General features: G+C 35.6%; 1 protein-coding gene across 1 annotated transcript in view; it reads right to left on the bottom strand.

Moving 5' to 3' along the window:
* LOC143238478 (putative 3',5'-cyclic phosphodiesterase pde-5) overlaps positions 1–14094 on the bottom strand; it is an 89089-nt gene that overhangs the window by 42683 nt on the left and 32312 nt on the right. Inside the window, exons 6-7 of the mRNA XM_076478748.1 lie at positions 11122–11283; positions 5831–5868 (exon numbers count right to left, since the gene is read on the bottom strand). Of these exons, the coding sequence (XP_076334863.1) occupies positions 5831–5868; positions 11122–11283 (200 nt within the window). The remainder of the gene's footprint in view (positions 1–5830; positions 5869–11121; positions 11284–14094) is intronic.

Raw genomic sequence — 14094 nt, 5'->3', positions numbered from 1 at the left:
GTGCCTTAACCACCTGGCCATGCCGGGCCGATTTTTGTTGAAGTGAGATTCATTTAGTCTTCTAGTCTACATGTTCCCAAACGTAGACCTCCTTTGTGATGATCTGTTTATGAATTCTTTCATAAGCTCTTCTATATTTACCTTGTCGACCTCACCTTTGTGAGTATGACAAACTGCCACATGGTTGAGGCGGCACTAAGAGATAGTTGACCGTCTTAATGCAGAAAAGCTGCGTTCACATTCGCAGCTGGATACTGGACATACAGGCAAATTTTTCATTAGAAGAAACACTTCACTAAAACTCTGCTGGTTTGTTTCATGCATTTTACAGTAAGCATCCTTCGCACCTTTCAGAGATACTGCTTTTGTTGTTCCTTTGAACATGGGCAACTGAAACTCGAGCCATTGTGCAGAGATTTCTGGATAGAAGTTTATAACCGAGTTGTCAATCTTCCCAGACGTGATCATGTTCTCAAGTGCCAGATATTGCCTCAAGTCATTGTTGTCTGCATTGAATCTAGTGGTCAGATGTTCTATGACTGTGTCCACAAATTCAAAATATTGGCTTCTGTAGTAATCTCTAGCTGTTGCAGAATGGTGTGCTGAGTCATCACCTGTGATCCTTCTGGGGGGTCTGTGAATGCGTGGTAGTTCAATAGACACCAGATCTAGGGAAGTTACCTTTTTCTCAGCTTCATCAAATATCTTGTTGTAATTTTCCTCTGTTCGCAATACCCGCAATTGCTCAACTTTCATTGCAGATGTTTCAATCATGTCAGATATTGTCGCTGATTTTGCTTGGAATGCATGGATTAGTTCCTCTAATGCGGCTGATGGATGCTGAGCCATCAACAATCCTAAAACTGTCTTTCCTTTGTCAAATCTGTCAAGCAGACCTCGTGCTTTCACTGCTACAGCTGATTTTTCATTTGCTAATTCAGACAAAGAATCACCAATGTCACTGTAGTCATCATTAGCACATGTAATTGCAGATAGGCGGCACAACCAGCGTGTTTCCCATAGTGGGCGGATGTATTTAACTGGACCATTTTGGCTGTCTGACGATACAATATTTTCAAAGATTGTCTTGTATTTGCCTGACCTCTGAAGCAAGACACCAAGTTCATGTACGCACTGGATAGAATCTCGAACACATTCACAAGCTTCAACTGCATATTGCATTATTAAATTAGCCTTATGCGCTCCGCAGTGAAAAACAAAGCTGACGGTTGCTTCTTTTTTATTTTTGCCTGGCATCCACTGTACGCACCACTCATGTTAGCGGCTCCATCATAAGTTTGTGCTCTTAATCCTGACAGTGGTAAATTGAGTCTAGTCAGTACATCAAGTATGGTCGAGGATATTGTTTCAGCAGTTGTATTGGAAACACTTTACAAACCAAGAAATGTCTCATGAACGTCAAGGTTCTCATCTACGTATCGTACACATATTGCTTCCTGTTCAGCACCTGTAACATCTTGAGTGTCATCAACCATTAATACAAAGATTTTACTTTGCTGCTCTTCGTGTGCTATGTTCCTCAGTATCTGATGGCTGAACATCTCCATTATTTCATTCTGAGCCTGGGGTGATGTGAATGTGGTTTTCTTTGATTGTTTTGTTTGTTTTGGAATTTCGCACAAAGCTACTCGAGGGCTATCTGTGCTAGCCGTCCCTAATTTAGCAGTGTAAGACTAGAGGGAAGGCAGCTAGTCATCACCACCCACCGCCAACTCTTGGGCTACTCTTTTACCAACGAATAGTGGGATTGACCGTCACATTATAACGCCCACACGGCTGGGAGGGCGAGCATGTTTGGCGCGACACGGGCGCGAACCCGCGACCCTCGGATTACGAGTCGCACGCCTTACGCGCTAGGCCATGCCAGGCCGGTTTTCTTTGACAAGTAGGCTATCAACTCAAAATCTTCCTCTTCCAGGAGCTTCATTAACTGCAGGAAGTTCTCCTCCGTATCAGTGTGTCCACGTAATGCTAAACCTTGATGCAGTAAAACGTAAACTTCTGAATATTTTGACTAGACTTCTTTTGCATTCTTCCTGCTGCTTCTTTTTTCCATCACGTAGCTGGACAGTCACTGGAGTTACATCAAGTGAACCTTCTGGAGATATAGCGAATCTGTGCTGAGACGAGGATTGGTGTTCGTTGAATTTCTGTTTTGCCTTTTTCCAGTTGCAAAAACCGGTGGATATGAAGGTACACTCCACTGGCCTCTCTAATTTCTCTGTAAAAAGTCCTCTATTTTCCGCCTTGGCACAATGAAAGCATATGACTTTTTGAGTTTGATTGTCGAAGTGCAGTCATGGGAACTCAAACAACTTGCCCTGGAAGTTGATATTTTGAGATTTTGCTTTCTGTCGTGGTATTAGTTGTGCGTCTGGATGATATGGCTTTCCACACTGTATCTGTGGTGTGTCAGATTTTTCATTACTGCACAAACTTGTTTCACAAATATATGGTGGTTCATGATGTGCAATAGTTGCACAAGAATTTTCAGACTCGTCCTCTGATGAACATGGTATTTCCTCTGTATGGCAAGTTTCTATTCCTTTGCTTGAGGTTGGATTATCTGCATCAGCATTGTCACTTGTAATACTAGTAACTGGCTTGCAGAATTGTTTAATAGCGGAAATTTTCAGACGCTTGCTTGTCATAATTGGAATCTCCAGATGATTCCCAGATGACTCAACAGGCTAAAGTACAGTCTTTATTGAAAAACTCTAACGTACAACGAACGAAGATAGAACAGAATGGAAGTCGGACTGAACTGTACAATGTATTTAAGTCGAACGCGCGAACCTCACAGTGACTATCGAGCCGACTGATCGCCTGGGCATCGCTGGGACAATAATGTGTGCTAGTTACAACACAAGTAATTGCAAGTTTCTCGAAAAATACTTAAACAATCACAAATATATTATATTCCTGTTAAAGCACATCAAAGGCAAACACGTTGTGATATAATGTCAAAAAGCACGTCTATTAAATAAAAACACCTAAACAAAAACTAGCAATACAATTCGAGTAGAGGCTTCAGGCCGTTGAAATCGGTCCTTTTGTGTTTTAATTATACAAGAAAATACAATATTTTTACTATCTATGATAAGAGAATATATTGTTCTTTAACCATAAAACACCAGCACTTTATTAGAGGGCGGTGATAATCTGAAATTTCATGGATTAATAAGAGCCACAAACACAGGTCTAATGAGCTCTGTTGTAAAATCAAGGTTCAGAGTAAAGGGAGCGGAGGGGGTTGATGTAGGGCGCGTCTGGATCCGAGCGGCCCGAACCTGTCGTTAATTGCACACTGAACGTACGCTATGGCCAGCGTCTTCGGCAGCTAAGGAGAGTAAGGCGTTCGACAATAAAACCAGCTAGACATGCATAAGAACAAATGGCATAAGAAAACCACACAATATACACATAAGATTGATGCAACTACAAGCTGCAAATGGCCTGCCAGATCAAGATCACAGGAGTTTACGTTTGGGAGTAATATTTTCGAATTTCATGCTCTGTTCAATCTGTTGTGATGAAAAGTTTACTTGATCTTACACTACGTACAAGACGTAGGTAGATTCTGTGATAGTGCTTGCAAGCCTTGCATGTATACTTAGGCCTACTGACTGATACTTACGAACTATCGCTTAGATCGGAAAGCTTAGAAGCACACCTATATTAAAGATGTACATTTCGGCTTCTGAAAAAGCCTACATCTAAGCTTAATTATGTATTTCGATTGGTAAGAACACGAGAATCACAAGAACAAACACAATTTATAGGCCTGTGATGCAATAAAACAATTCAAGAGACCTAACTGTAGGGGGGGATGATTGTATGCATTATTCCCCACCTAAAATGAAGGGGGTATCCCCCATCCCCCCAGGATTTACGCCCCTGCTACGAAGGAACCGTGAAGGTTACTGTCTCGGTTATCCTACATTCTGAGACGTTATAAAACAAAAGATAATAAAAAGTCACGAGTTTTGGACTGAAACTGCAGTATAGGACTGTAGACAGTCTGAATACTTAACTAGTGCCTGCGAGTTTTCTGTAAGACACTATATTGTCTACAGTGTCCTTTGATCCACACCATACATAGTTTTAGTCACATTTTTCTCAACATTTATAGCATCCGTTACACATTTATAATAACAATAGTAATTGTTTACCTCTTAGTCTGAAACATTTAATACATCACGTTACCGTAATGTATAGCTAACAAATAAAATTAGTCATTCCTTTTAGCCTAACACGGTTTTCTTTAAGTGCGAAACGGATAATATTAGAAAAAATATATATACTCAAACAAAACACAAGATACAAGGCCAAAATAAGCATTTATTCATACACTCTCATGAAGAGCTGGGTTTGAAAAGAAGAGTTAGGTCATCTCCGTCAAACTGGAGATGATCTTAAATAGTTGACAATTTCGCTTCCCCTCAATGTGCGACCTTATTTCAACTTTCAGTGCTTCTAAAAACACATTCAACTTGTTTTTATAAATGCCTGATTCGAACGAAATGCCTGGTTTACTCACAATTTTAAAATGTGAATCTTGAACTCCATTAATCCTAAAAGTGTATTTTCACAAAGGGGGAGATGAGTTATATAGTTCTATAAATAGGCGGCGATGCCAAATGCTTTGTTATAACCATTTCTTGCCCAAGTCATTGGACTAGATTGCACCAAGTCGACGGTTAAAACAATAACGGCATTAACATCTTTCAGACAATACAGGAAACGCTAACTTGTAAACAAACACACTTATAAAATTTCACATCATTATTTAATAAATGTGGTATTTTTCTCTCTCACTAACGAAGTTTCAAATACTTTGATTCTTAATTTATCTTTAATCACTTTTTGCCAACTATTTATATTTAAATTTGCAGCATTCAAACAACTTTACCACAATAAGATTTTGAGTTTAGCCGTCAAAAACATTGTTAAAATGAATCTATACGAAAATTTAATCTTAGATGATTCAAGGTTCGATCTAATAGAAAAATATTTACTCTGTAATTTTTTTATATTTTAGCACTTATTACTATTATAATCTACATGATGAAAGCCTGGCCAATGAAAATTAACGTTATGAAATCCTTTAAATAGACCAGATACATAATATTCTATTATAGAAACAAGCTGTGGGGATTGGTTTGTCCACAAAACCATGCGGCTAATTCTAATAGTGAACGAAATGAGCCCACCATTGTGGAAGATAGTTTTGTTTTTCAGACTGTATATTCTCTGCACACTAATTTCAATTATGGTAATAATAACAAGTATAAAACGTTGTATATCTTTTATTTACTGAAAACACTATTTGAAGATACGTCATTTCTTCAGGTTTAGTCTGTATAATGTGGTATTTATTGTGTTTTTATACTTATATATTGTCGAAGGAAACGTTCAACCCTTTGTATCCTCAGCTGGATAGAAAACAATGTTAAAAGTATTCATGTTAAACAAACAACAGAAGGCGTAAGGTATTACGTCACATCTAATCATTGTATGATGGAGTAATATAACAAGTTGTTGCTACATATAAAATAAAAGTAGGTGTAAGGTGTTACGTCATGTCCAACCATTGTGTTGTGGATGGTACAATATTACAATTATTCATGCCATAAAATCACTAGTTAAATTGTTTTATTTTTACTAAACCCTAGTATTGTGAACATCTTAACGTACCTTAGTAACTTGTTTCAACAAATATAGCAGTTTTACGGTACTGTTTTGTAATTTGCTGTAATGTGTTCTAAACGAATCCAAAGTCATGGATAACAAGAAAGTAAATACTTACTTGAATTCATCTGTGTTTTCCTGATAAACGTACATGTCCTGTAACGAGTAAAGTTATTCTGATTCAGATGCATGCTTTCAATCACGCAAGGGTACAATGTTAAATTAACAAGTTTTTCTTTCTTACTAAGGAACAAAACACTGGCTACAATATGACAGAAGTTAAATGTTTTTTTCTTTTTCGCAGCAATTTCCAAGTTTCTTTACAAAAGAAAGCTGGCTTATTTGATGATGATGAACCAGTCTGAGGCATTACAGTTTGAATAGAACTTGGAGAAGCGACAAAGAAAATTATATTACAAATTTAACATGCTTAAGAAAGCCGTTTTCAAACTTCAAAGGTGACTTGTAGTGAGATAAACGTTTATAAGGTACACAGACCACTTTACTGTATTCAACGTTTCCTTGTAAATGTTCGCAACTAAAAATTCTGGCTTTATATGTATTACAAATAAACGTCTTGTGCAAGTAACGTTCATCATGGGTGATACGGAAAGCGAGTTATAGAAATTTTAGAATAAACAAAAACATGTTTTGTGTTTTGCTAAATGAATACACCAAGATACCTTGACGTGTGTACATAGTTATTTGTTTTGTTTGTATCAAAGTTACTAACGCTTTATACTGCTGTCCTTAATTTCGAACTTTTGACCAAATAAAGTATAAAAGGTCGACAGTACACCCACCAGCTCTGGCTTCTCCGTACCGAAGAATAGAGGGATTTACTTTCACATTATAACGCCCCTATAGATCCAAGAGTGAACATGTTTGATAATGGGTTTCAATCCTGCAAGTTGATAAATACAAGCCGAAACGTCCTACAAACCAGGTAATACAAAAAAGCTCAGAATTTATTTGGTGCAAAGAATGAGAATCTTCTGTTTTGGTATATTAATTTTTCTATTGCATGTTTCTAAATATTCTTCGGAATTCTACCATTTAGCACAAAAAATAAACTTGTTTGTCACGTTGGAGGTAAGATCTGACATGAACCTTTGTTGGAACAAGTTCACTTTAGTTTCCATGAAAAAATTGTGATTAAAACGTAATACTCAGTAGTTTTAATGTAGAAACTTGGTTTGAAACGTGATATATACACGAGTGTTCGTCTTTCTCTCGTTTATGGCGGCCACTTTCCAAGCTGCTTTTAAAAAGCTGTACAGAGGTAAACCTCAACATTCACTTTTGAAATGATAGGAAAACAGACATGAATAATGTTGATGTCAATTTTTATTTCGCAAGCAGAATATTCTACACTACATTATTAGTAGGATATTCTACACTACATTATTAGTAGGATATTCTATACTACATTATTAGTAACTATTCATATTTTAAAATGTGATGTAACTTAAAAAATAAAAATGTAAATTTAGTGTATGTTTTTGTTGAACGGCTCCTTCCATGACTGAAATACACAACAATTACTTTTCACGTTGGGAGGTATAAGTAACCCATAATGAAACACAATTAACCTTTTCAAAATCTATGAAATACTTTAAACTGATATATTAACTTAAACTTTTCCCGTCACTAGATACGGGTACTTTTGCTTAATACTCATAAGTAGAAACTGGGGAAAAATTTTGATAGAAAAATTGATGTTCGTAAATATATATTTTGAAATCTAAATTATCGAATAACCTCAAACACGTTAATCGAAGCATTTTCTGCAAAACAGCACTCTACGACCGTATTTATTTACAGCGCTATCTTGAACTGAACACAGGTCATATCACAGTACACACAGTTACAGATAAATATCTTTATACCAATATATTTTACTAGACTAAACGCAGTTTATATAAGTACTATACACATACTAAAAGACAAATATGATTATACCACTATATTCTTCTAGACTAAACACATATCATATAAATAAATACACACAGTTACAGACAGATGTCATTTTAGCACAATAGACCAAAAACACGTCACATCACAGTAAACATAGGGTTACAGACAAATATGCTTATACCACTAAATTCGTATAGAGTAGACACAGTTCATATAAATACTACACACACAGTTACATACAAATATCGTTACAGCACCATATCCTTCTCCTAAACACAGTTCATATAAATACTAAAACCACAGTTACAGAGAAATATAATTATAGCACTATATTCCTCTCTCAGACTAAACACAATACATATAAATACTACACACACAGTTACAGTCAAATATGGCTACAGCAGTATTCTTCTCCTAGATTAAAACAGTTCGTATCAGAGTATACACACACGTTACAGACAAATATGATTATAGCACTATATCATTCTCATAGACTAAACACAGTTCATATCACAATATACCAACTGTTACAGACGAATATATTTATCGCCCTATGTTATTATATACCAAACACTGTTCATATCACAGAAATGACACAGTTACAGACAAATATCCTTATAGCACTATATTTTTCTCCTAGACTAAACACAGTTAATATCACAATATACCAACAATTAGAGACGAATATATTTATAGCACTATGTTATTATATACCAAACACTGTTCATATCACAGAAAAGACACGGTTACAGACAAATATGGTTACAGCACTATGTTCATCTCCTAGACCAAACACAATCGATATTAGAGTATGCACACAGTTACAGACAAAAGTGTTCATAGCACTGTATTCTTATCCTGAAATAAACATAGTTCATGTAAATACTACACATACAGTTACAGACAAATATGGTTATAGCACTATATCCTTCTCCTAGACCAAACACAGTTCATATCACATTATACACAGTGTTACAGACAAATATGATTATAGCACTGTGTTCTTCTCCTAGACCAAACACAGTTCATATCACATTATACACAGTGTTACAGACAAATGTGTTCATAGCACTGTATTCTTATCCTGAAATAAACACAGTTCATGTAAATACTACGCATACAGTTACAGGCAAATATGGTTATAGCACTATATCCTTCTCCTAGACCAAACACAGTTCATATCACATTATACACAGTGTTACAGACAAATATGATTATAGCACTGTGTTCTTCTCCTGGACTAAAGAAAACAGTCAAATGTTATTTAAAATTGACTAATATTTGAGTTATGGTAATGTAAAATCACCATTATAAAATAATATCAGACCCATACTCAATTATATTTTAGCTAATTATGTGTATATGATCCATCATAAGATCTGAAATGCAAATTACTATAAATGATCATTATTTTGGTATAGGTGTCTTCATTGTTTTTGTTTGTTTTGTAGCTCACGTCATTGATTTCCATATGGAGTACAGTCACTACAAATTTCAAGGGCATGCTTAAATTTATAGTGCTGATACAGTCATGAGGTGTACTCCATTTAAAAGAGTTATTTCCAGGAATATAGTGTCACTCGACGATTTAGCACGTTCCCTCAAAAGCATCTCAATCATGCAAGCTGGATGGGGTTGGATTTCAGTGAGAGTAGAAATTTCCGTTTAATCCATTTTAATTATTAGAAAAAAAAAGTGTCACCTGCTTAGTGCTATAAAGGTAGATGCTACGATCCGTTAGGTCGAGGTCAGAACAAAACGTATCAGCACCTCCTAGCCCAATATGCGGCAAGATGTGGCATCCTATATGATATTAGTACATCACGCACCAATGCTCACATCATACTTACACAACCACTATATGTGTTACGTTATCCAACTGCATGAAATTAGGGTTTAATCTGGTTCTATATTATCTGCGAGTCAGTATATGCTTGTTATTTGGTTGCAGAGTGAAGCGTGAAATATTTCAATAAAGAATACGTCGTGAATCCACTAAATGCATTAATTCTTGGCGCTATTCTTTTTTGAGACTTTATGTGAGTGAAATTAACCTTAATGGCCGCCTACCTCTTTATTGTTGCCTTTTCAACGAAACAGCGTCCAGATTTGGCTACAAATATCTGACACAGTCTCGAAACGGGTATCCTACGTGGCTGGAACGATCCGCAATCGAGGAACAGTAACAGAAAATATGTACTAATTATTTACATGGTACACTCTTTTCTGTCAAGGCTCTCTCAAGCTTAAGTTTTGTGCAGCTGGATATATATACGTACCATATAAATGTATGCATACACAGATCGTAAAATGTACATAATTGTATGTATGTGTGTGTGTTATGAAAATACGGCAAGCAAAAGAAAGATCCAACGGAAGAGCAACACAACCAATAATAAGTTAAAAATTATAGTGTGGGGATTATAATATGCATCTTGGATTTAGAGGTATTTGTCGAATTATACTCTACAAAGTGGCATGAATACACCTCTCTGTTGAAAGATGAAAGCAGATATGAGTGCTCACAGCTTACAAAATCTCATATTTCTCCCATATTTCATTATCTAAAGGCAGTTCTGGGAAGATGGCTGCTTAGAAGAGAGAAAGAAAATAACATAAACCAACAAGTTCTTTAAATGGACCACTGAGATGTTTGGTTAAACGTACCTCTGAAGTAGGCTTACCAGTCCCAATGTGTATGTATTTGTACGTACATAACTCTAAGCACATATAACGGTGTTTAATTCTTCGCACACTTTAAATTTTGTCAACATACAACATTTAAACAAAATACCTTACGTATCTTAATATTTCCTGGCATGTTCATACAGTATCACTGACGCCACCTACCCTAATTCAAAATTCATTTACTTACTTTTTCCATTTCATATTTACTAAAATCTGATGAACGACTGCATCAGTCCGAACAGTGGAATATAAGCAATTCTATAGTTGGAAGATTCTGCTTTAATAATTACAAGATTTCGATCTATATGTATAGATGGGGACGTTATCAGATAACTGTAACCTGATAATGTCCATGTGGACACTACGGGTCGAAACGTTGTAATCCTTAAATCAGAATTTCTGTGTTATGAAAGTACATATTATTGTATTTTTGGACTTCGTTAAATTTGTTGAAGAAAAATGTCGAGTTTCATTATAATCAATCCTGTATTATAACTGGCATCTATAATCAATCCTATATTAGGGAAAAATAAATTATTGTTTTAAACAGAATGTATGAAACTTATGTGTTTAAAACTTAAGTCTGAAAAAGTTGTCTTATGGTAATAGGTCACTATCAATCTATTCTCGTGATTTAGCTGATACAGAATAATAAGGCGTAAGAGTTTTTCCCATACCACTACTGAACTAAAGTTTAGGTTTATTTAAAAACATATACTATATTATGGAAATATCAGGGAATATAGAAGAAAAAAATCCTATAAATTAATTTTTATAAGGGTTTAGAACAGCTAAGAAACTTACTTGAGTATTTTTGTCGTAAATATACAAAGTCCGAGAAAAAGCATTCACGGCTAAGGCAATTGTATCCGCCAATGTTGACAGTATTTGACACTTGCTAGGCCTAATACACAAGGTGTTGATAGAATCTCGTAAAACTTTATTTTGTCCAGAATGAACATGAAACTTGAACAAAAAGAAAAGTAAATTGTGTAAAATTAGTGGTAACAGATACTAGGTACTATATTTATAAATATTTAATACTGTGCAATGAAACTTTTTCTAATGTCACATATGAGTAATTATAAAGACCGGTAGAACTAAAACTACTTATTTTACAAGTTCGTTTTATATTTACACAATATGATTGATATCATGCCAAGAGAACTAAGACAGGTTCTTGTCCAAATTTTTCCTTATATTTATTAAAATGCAAGGCAAACTACAATGCCAAGAAAATCAGTGCTACCTTCACTGTATATTATGTAAACAATATGCCTTTTAAAAAATGTCTACATTTTAAACACACACATTTTCAATGTATTTTATTAAGCATTACAATACCATATTTTGTCTAAATGTTTGTTTATTTTGAATTTCGCGCAAAGCTTTTGTTTTGTTTGTTTGTTTTTGAATTTCGCACAAAGCTACTCGAGGGTTATCTGCGCTAGCCGTCCCTAATTTAGCAGTGTAAAACTAAAGGGAAGGCAGCTAGTCATCACCACCCACCGCCAACTCTTGGGCTACTCTTTTACCAACGAATAGTGGGATTGACCATCACATTATAATGCCCCCACGGCTGAAAGGGCGAGCATGTTTGGCGCGACGGAGATGCGAACCCGCGACCCTCAGATTACGAGTCGCACGCCTTAACACGCTTGGCCATGCCAGGTCATTTTGTCTAAATAACCAAGTGAAGTGTGAAAAAATCATTTCAGTATTCTAACACTCCGACACTTGGTCTTGAGACGAAGTGGTCACACGGTGCCTAATGCCAATTCCTGAGGGGAAGTGATAGTGTGTTCAGAAGTTCAGAAAGTAGGAAATTATATTAACAAATTACACTTACAATGTTAATATAAATATAATGTTTAGTATGCACGCATGTGTACATTAGAGTTTCAAAAGGGTTTGGCTGAACCTTCTACTTTTGTTTCTGGTATTTCTCTAATAGAGCATTGTTGAAATGAACTGACATCACTAAGAGCAAACGTGGATGATTATTGATATCGTATCTTCAAGCGTTGTCGTGATATCGTAAACAAATCTAATATTAATGTCAGCATGCCACGAATTTGTCAATGACAAGCCCGACGTGCAAATGCAAAGTGCTGTTAAAAGGAAAATTATTTTGAGAAAACAGTAACCACTCCTTTTTTTCTTGACCACGTTAACAGTAATCTTTACTCCAGGTACGATGCACATGTAAAGCAAGTCAGAAGTATATCAATATATAAAAATACAAGTGTTACAGAACTGGGTTATCAAGAAATTGTGTGTATATCATGATATTCTAGATTAGTAGTAGCAATGTTAACAAAAATAGTAATAGCTTCATCAACAAATAAAAAGAAAAAAATTTAAAACTTTATGGAGAGGGGCTCCCTGATGTATCAGCGGTAAAGTTACGTACTAACAACTTAAGCATCTGAGGTTAGATTCCCCACGGACGCCAGTGTACAAATGACCCATTGTGCAGTTTTGCACTAAGAAAATAACAACAACGGAGAATGTATTCTTGCAGCATTAGCTCTGGAAATGAGGAGTTTTCTGCATTTGTTAAGCCTAACAAAGTCAAATTCAAGTGTACTGAAGAGCTGATTCTAGATGGTATCACGAAAGCACATGGCAATAAACCATGTATGCACTAGAGTCAAGCAAGTACTTGAGTGTTAAACCTCGTATCTTAAGACGGTACTTCCTCCAAAAAAAAGTTAAATGTGCTAACCTCAATCATGCCTTTGTAAGTAGTTTTTCTAGTATCTTGCTTCTAACGTCCATGGAAATATCCAAATCAATATGTTTTCCTTTTGAACGATGTTGTATTATAAGTCCAATGCAAAATAATGGAATTGACCGTCACATTATAACGACCCCTCGGCGATGCGAACCCGCAACCCTCAGACTACAAGTCACATGCCTTAACCCACCTGGCCATGCCGGGCTTATTGTGAGATTCTTTGACAACTTCTTTTTACCTCAACTGTAATTGTTGAACCAAAATTTAAAATTATAGTCTTCCGTTGTGAAAACTAATTCATAAAGTGAAAACAAAAGTTGGATTTATAAAGTTTGTAAAATAGCGATAGATTTTAATGGATTAAAAATTATGGAGTAATAACAGTTTTTAATGGGTTAAAATTTGTTGAGTAATAACATATGGTCATGCCGGGCCATATGTTGTATAAGTAAAATATAACCTATTCTGAGGCCGGTAAACCCCCGATAAAATATGTTGATGATATTTTCAGTGATGTCGAGAAACCCACTTGTTGAGAAATTTATATGCAAAAACGGCTCGTTTGGGTTGAGAAAATATTTTACATAGAAGAGCGAACAACGTTTCGACCTTCTTCGGTCATCGTCAGGTTCACAAAGAAAGAGGTAACTGACCGGAAGCTGACCACATGTTTGAAAGGGGTTGTGTAACTGTGTGTCGAAATGTAGAGGGCGGTATTAGATGTTTGAATATATAATTTTATTTATATTAATATAGGTATAAAGGCGTTCCTTTATATTGGTTTATTTTGGGTTTAAGTTGTTGTATAAGTAAGGCTTCTTTAATTTTGCGTTTGTTTATGTTTGTTTCTTTAGTTAGTATTTGGGTGTTTTCTATGGTTATGTTGTGTTTATTTGACTTACAGTGTTCAAAAATGTGTGAAGGTGACTTTTTGTGCTCTTTGAATCTGGTTTTCATTTTTTTACTCATTTCTCCAATAGAGAAGTCGTGGCAGTTATCACATTGTATTTTATAAATAATGTTGGTGTGGTGTTTGT

The sequence above is a fragment of the Tachypleus tridentatus genome, chromosome 13 (assembly GCF_004210375.1).
Source record: "Tachypleus tridentatus isolate NWPU-2018 chromosome 13, ASM421037v1, whole genome shotgun sequence".
NCBI classification, from domain to species: domain Eukaryota; kingdom Metazoa; phylum Arthropoda; class Merostomata; order Xiphosura; family Limulidae; genus Tachypleus; species Tachypleus tridentatus.
Note: the sequence above shows the minus strand (reverse complement) of the source record. Positions and strands in the feature narration are given on the sequence as shown.